At 46.8% G+C, this 7,115-nt stretch overlaps 1 protein-coding gene across 1 annotated transcript; it reads left to right on the top strand.

Moving 5' to 3' along the window:
• Positions 1-1,047: 1,047 nt before the first annotated feature.
• MS3_00008724 (uncharacterized protein) lies at positions 1,048-7,060 on the top strand. The gene has a single exon (XM_051217067.1). The coding sequence runs from the start codon at positions 2,105-2,107 to the stop codon at positions 2,738-2,740; it is 636 nt and encodes a 211-aa protein (XP_051065705.1). The 5' UTR covers positions 1,048-2,104; the 3' UTR covers positions 2,741-7,060.
• Positions 7,061-7,115: the final 55 nt, after the last annotated feature.

The raw sequence follows: 7,115 nt of genomic DNA, 5'->3' as shown, positions 1-7,115 counted from the left end.
ACCATCTTCAGGTCCCACGCTAGATACATCTGAGACCTCATTCTCACGTCCAGATCAGCAGACCACGCCGCCTCTGACCTCGGATGAGATTACAGGCCCACGCGATACGAACGAGACTACCGTCTCACGTTCCGGCCGCCGAGTACGGTTGCCCGTACGCTTCCGAGAATAGTCGCACAGTCAACAACCGATACGGTGTAGTGTTATTCCTATGCTACATGCATGCTACACTCTTCTCTTTTTTGATATTCTTTTTGTTTCCTGAGCCCTCGCCTTCGACCACCTCCGTTTGGTACCGTCGACTTCAGTCAACTTTGGCGAAAGCTGGACTGGCCACCCATGCTCTTGTCAACGCACTCAGTCGATATTTTGGTTTCGAATGCTTGGCATACGCTTGGTCTCGAACTTGGTCGTTACGGTCGCTTCTGGTTCATCGGCTCAACGTGGTTTCGTCCTACGTCTGCAGCGTTTCTGGTCCGGACCCCTACGAACGCTCTCTTCAGATTCTGGATACAAACCACTCTGGTGTAGCATGCCAACTCAAGCAACAAATACAGCACATCGCTCCTGGTACCGTTCTCCGAAAACGACCTTCGTTGGCAACTCGACGATCAACGATCGCTTTCCTGTTCGCCAATTCTTCCGTCCTACAATCGCTCGTCAGCCGATCAGTCCCACGATTTAAACCGCTATTTGTCGAAAGTGTAAACCCTTTCTAGCGGGGGCTCCTGTAGTGACTCACATTTATCACGAGAACACGACTGGTTTAATAAAAACAATTATTATTATAACCAACTGTACCAGTGTTTGTTTTAACGTGCTTTTGTTTGACTGTGCTAATGACAGCTATTTTGTGCTTCCATTCTTGTACTTACACTTCAATTGTAACTTCGCGCGAATTCGGTTACCTTCTGTAACCAAGGTTGTATCCTGGCACGATCTCGGTATCCTTTCGATGCCACGAGATCGCCAGCAAATAAATATCTCGACTTGGTCCATTAATTGCCTTCTGGTATTTGGCTTCTCGGAGATTTTATGGGTTTCTTTGGTTACGTTCAACCTTCGCCTTCTGATTTATTTGGCACGTGTTTCTTGGTAGCGGTGTTCATAGTTAACCTCAACTCGACTCCACGCTACAATTGGTGACCCGTATTTTGGATCACGCCTCAGCTTCTGGTCAAATCTTCCAAAGAAGCCAATTCGGTGAGTCTATGATTTATCTATCCACGTCTGTCGTATATTTTCATATTTTTAATATATAATATACTCGACATGACGGATAACGATAAGAATAGAATTAATATAATAGACTCACACGTATGTGTACCGAATCCTTGTCACTTTTTATTCGCGTGATGATGAATTCCACGCTTTATTCGAGAAATTTTCCCCTATTAACTATTCTCCTCGCTGACCCGGCTGCTTGGTACGGAATGCATTCGCATACGCATTAACGTCTACCTCCCAGCATCAAATGGTTAAGTTGAACGGTTTCATTGCCAACTTAAAAGTGCTCTACGAGCACACGAGAACGACAACTGGTACGAAACCTTATCGCTCGTCCCCTTAGGTATTCGAACGAGCTTGAAGGCAGATATACAATGTTCCGCCACTGAACTTGTATACGGCACGACATTGCGTCTGCCCGGAGAATTCTTCACACCACGGAGCAGACCTAATTTCGGTAAATCAGACTACGTCCATCGACTGTCTGCATTTATGCGAACGCTGTCTCCGGTGTCAACTCGAATACAACATCGACAGGTCGCTCTCTCTCGAGAGTTATCTACCTGTTCACATGTTTTTGTACGAGTAGATTCGGTACGCAAACCTTGGCAACAACCTTACGAAGGCCCTTTTCACGTGATCGCTCGTCACGAAAAGACCTTCAAGGTTGATCGATATGGACGCGTCGAGATCGTCAGCGTTGATCGTCTCAAACCAGCACACGTCGATGACAGTGCCCTATCTGGTAACCTGAGATTCAATGCTAGACCTAGCAAACCTAGCGGGATCCTCAAACCATCTTCAGGTCCCACGCTAGATACATCTGAGACCTCATTCTCACGTCCAGATCAGCAGACCACGCCGCCTCTGACCTCGGATGAGATTACAGGCCCACGCGATACGAACGAGACTACCGTCTCACGTTCCGGCCGCCGAGTACGGTTGCCCGTACGCTTCCGCGACTAGTCGCACAGTCAACAACCGATACGGTGTAGTGTTATTCCTATGCTACATGCATGCTACACTCTTCTCTTTTTTGATATTCTTTTTGTTTCCTGAGCCCTCGCCTTCGACCACCTCCGTTTGGTACCGTCGACTTCAGTCAACTTTGGCGAAAGCTGGACTGGCCACCCATGCTCTTGTCAACGCACTCAGTCGATATTTTGGTTTCGAATGCTTGGCATACGCTTGGTCTCGAACTTGGTCGTTACGGTCGCTTCTGGTTCATCGGCTCAACGTGGTTTCGTCCTACGTCTGCAGCGTTTCTGGTCCGGACCCCTACGAACGCTCTCTTCAGATTCTGGATACAAACCACTCTGGTGTAGCATGCCAACTCAAGCAACAAATACAGCACATCGCTCCTGGTACCGTTCTCCGAAAACGACCTTCGTTGGCAACTCGACGATCAACGATCGCTTTCCTGTTCGCCAATTCTTCCGTCCTACAATCGCTCGTCAGCCGATCAGTCCCACGATTTAAACCGCTATTTGTCGAAAGTGTAAACCCTTTCTAGCGGGGGCTCCTGTAGTGACTCACATTTATCACGAGAACACGACTGGTTTAATAAAAACAATTATTATTATAACCAACTGTACCAGTGTTTGTTTTAACGTGCTTTTGTTTGACTGTGCTAATGACAGCTATTTTGTGCTTCCATTCTTGTACTTACACTTCAATTGTAACTTCGCGCGAATTCGGTTACCTTCTGTAACCAAGGTTGTATCCTGGCACGATCTCGGTATCCTTTCGATGCCACGAGATCGCCAGCAAATAAATATCTCGACTTGGTCCATTAATTGCCTTCTGGTATTTGGCTTCTCGGAGATTTTATGGGTTTCTTTGGTTACGTTCAACCTTCGCCTTCTGATTTATTTGGCACGTGTTTCTTGGTAGCGGTGTTCATAGTTAACCTCAACTCGACTCCACGCTACAATTGGTGACCCGTATTTTGGATCACGCCTCAGCTTCTGGTCAAATCTTCCAAAGAAGCCAATTCGGTGAGTCTATGATTTATCTATCCACGTCTGTCGTATATTTTCATATTTTTTAATATATAATATACTCGACATGACGGATAACGATAAGAATAGAATTAATATAATAGACTCACACGTATGTGTACCGAATCCTTGTCACTTTTTATTCGCGTGATGATGAATTCCACGCTTTATTCGAGAAATTTTCCCCTATTAACTATTCTCCTCGCTGACCCGGCTGCTTGGTACGGAATGCATTTGCATACGCATTAACGTCTACCTCCCAGCATCAAATGGTTAAGTTGAACGGTTTCATTGCCAACTTAAAAGTGCTCTACGAGCACACGAGAACGACAACTGGTACGAAACCTTATCGCTCGTCCCCTTAGGTATTCGAACGAGCTTGAAGGCAGATATACAATGTTCCGCCACTGAACTTGTATACGGCACGACATTGCGTCTGCCCGGAGAATTCTTCACACCACGGAGCAGACCTAATTTCGGTAAATCAGACTACGTCCATCGACTGTCTGCATTTATGCGAACGCTGTCTCCGGTGTCAACTCGAATACAACATCGACAGGTCGCTCTCTCTCGAGAGTTATCTACCTGTTCACATGTTTTTGTACGAGTAGATTCGGTACGCAAACCTTGGCAACAACCTTACGAAGGCCCTTTTCACGTGATCGCTCGTCACGAAAAGACCTTCAAGGTTGATCGATATGGACGCGTCGAGATCGTCAGCGTTGATCGTCTCAAACCAGCACACGTCGATGACAGTGCCCTATCTGGTAACCTGAGATTCAATGCTAGACCTAGCAAACCTAGCGGGATCCTCAAACCATCTTCAGGTCCCACGCTAGATACATCTGAGACCTCATTCTCACGTCCAGATCAGCAGACCACGCCGCCTCTGACCTCGGATGAGATTACAGGCCCACGCGATACGAACGAGACTACCGTCTCACGTTCCGGTCGCCGAGTACGGTTGCCCGTACGCTTCCGCGACTAGTCGCACAGTCAACAACCGATACGGTGTAGTGTTATTCCTATGCTACATGCATGCTACACTCTTCTCTTTTTTGATATTCTTTTTGTTTCCTGAGCCCTCGCCTTCGACCACCTCCGTTTGGTACCGTCGACTTCAGTCAACTTTGGCGAAAGCTGGACTGGCCACCCATGCTCTTGTCAACGCACTCAGTCGATATTTTGGTTTCGAATGCTTGGCATACGCTTGGTCTCGAACTTGGTCGTTACGGTCGCTTCTGGTTCATCGGCTCAACGTGGTTTCGTCCTACGTCTGCAGCGTTTCTGGTCCGGACCCCTACGAACGCTCTCTTCAGATTCTGGATACAAACCACTCTGGTGTAGCATGCCAACTCAAGCAACAAATACAGCACATCGCTCCTGGTACCGTTCTCCGAAAACGACCTTCGTTGGCAACTCGACGATCAACGATCGCTTTCCTGTTCGCCAATTCTTCCGTCCTACAATCGCTCGTCAGCCGATCAGTCCCACGATTTAAACCGCTATTTGTCGAAAGTGTAAACCCTTTCTAGCGGGGGCTCCTGTAGTGACTCACATTTATCACGAGAACACGACTGGTTTAATAAAAACAATTATTATTATAACCAACTGTACCAGTGTTTGTTTTAACGTGCTTTTGTTTGACTGTGCTAATGACAGCTATTTTGTGCTTCCATTCTTGTACTTACACTTCAATTGTAACTTCGCGCGAATTCGGTTACCTTCTGTAACCAAGGTTGTATCCTGGCACGATCTCGGTATCCTTTCGATGCCACGAGATCGCCAGCAAATAAATATCTCGACTTGGTCCATTAATTGCCTTCTGGTATTTGGCTTCTCGGAGATTTTATGGGTTTCTTTGGTTACGTTCAACCTTCGCCTTCTGATTTATTTGGCACGTGTTTCTTGGTAGCGGTGTTCATAGTTAACCTCAACTCGACTCCACGCTACAATTGGTGACCCGTATTTTGGATCACGCCTCAGCTTCTGGTCAAATCTTCCAAAGAAGCCAATTCGGTGAGTCTATGATTTATCTATCCACGTCTGTCGTATATTTTCATATTTTTTAATATATAATATACTCGACATGACGGATAACGATAAGAATAGAATTAATATAATAGACTCACACGTATGTGTACCGAATCCTTGTCACTTTTTATTCGCGTGATGATGAATTCCACGCTTTATTCGAGAAATTTTCCCCTATTAACTATTCTCCTCGCTGACCCGGCTGCTTGGTACGGAATGCATTTGCATACGCATTAACGTCTACCTCCCAGCATCAAATGGTTAAGTTGAACGGTTTCATTGCCAACTTAAAAGTGCTCTACGAGCACACGAGAACGACAACTGGTACGAAACCTTATCGCTCGTCCCCTTAGGTATTCGAACGAGCTTGAAGGCAGATATACAATGTTCCGCCACTGAACTTGTATACGGCACGACATTGCGTCTGCCCGGAGAATTCTTCACACCACGGAGCAGACCTAATTTCGGTAAATCAGACTACGTCCATCGACTGTCTGCATTTATGCGAACGCTGTCTCCGGTGTCAACTCGAATACAACATCGACAGGTCGCTCTCTCTCGAGAGTTATCTACCTGTTCACATGTTTTTGTACGAGTAGATTCGGTACGCAAACCTTGGCAACAACCTTACGAAGGCCCTTTTCACGTGATCGCTCGTCACGAAAAGACCTTCAAGGTTGATCGATATGGACGCGTCGAGATCGTCAGCGTTGATCGTCTCAAACCAGCACACGTCGATGACAGTGCCCTATCTGGTAACCTGAGATTCAATGCTAGACCTAGCAAACCTAGCGGGATCCTCAAACCATCTTCAGGTCCCACGCTAGATACATCTGAGACCTCATTCTCACGTCCAGATCAGCAGACCACGCCGCCTCTGACCTCGGATGAGATTACAGGCCCACGCGATACGAACGAGACTACCGTCTCACGTTCCGGCCGCCGAGTACGGTTGCCCGTACGCTTCCGCGACTAGTCGCACAGTCAACAACCGATACGGTGTAGTGTTATTCCTATGCTACATGCATGCTACACTCTTCTCTTTTTGATATTCTTTTTGTTTCCTGAGCCCTCGCCTTCGACCACCTCCGTTTGGTACCGTCGACTTCAGTCAACTTTGGCGAAAGCTGGACTGGCCACCCATGCTCTTGTCAACGCACTCAGTCGATATTTTGGTTTCGAATGCTTGGCGTACGCTTGGTCTCGAACTTGGTCGTTACGGTCGCTTCTGGTTCATCGGCTCAACGTGGTTTCGTCCTACGTCTGCAGCGTTTCTGGTCCGGACCCCTACGAACGCTCTCTTCAGATTCTGGATACAAACCACTCTGGTGTAGCATGCCAACTCAAGCAACAAATACAGCACATCGCTCCTGGTACCGTTCTCCGAAAACGACCTTCGTTGGCAACTCGACGATCAACGATCGCTTTCCTGTTCGCCAATTCTTCCGTCCTACAATCGCTCGTCAGCCGATCAGTCCCACGATTTAAACCGCTATTTGTCGAAAGTGTAAACCCTTTCTAGCGGGGGCTCCTGTAGTGACTCACATTTATCACGAGAACACGACTGGTTTAATAAAAACAATTATTATTATAACCAACTGTACCAGTGTTTGTTTTAACGTGCTTTTGTTTGACTGTGCTAATGACAGCTATTTTGTGCTTCCATTCTTGTACTTACACTTCAATTGTAACTTCGCGCGAATTCGGTTACCTTCTGTAACCAAGGTTGTATCCTGGCACGATCTCGGTATCCTTTCGATGCCACGAGATCGCCAGCAAATAAATATCTCGACTTGGTCCATTAATTGCCTTCTGGTATTTGGCTTCTCGGAGATTTTATGGGTTTCTTTGGTT

Source organism: Schistosoma haematobium, chromosome 6 (genome assembly GCF_000699445.3).
Source record: "Schistosoma haematobium chromosome 6, whole genome shotgun sequence".
Lineage (NCBI taxonomy): Eukaryota > Metazoa > Platyhelminthes > Trematoda > Strigeidida > Schistosomatidae > Schistosoma > Schistosoma haematobium.
This window is presented reverse-complemented; position numbering and strand designations above follow the sequence as displayed.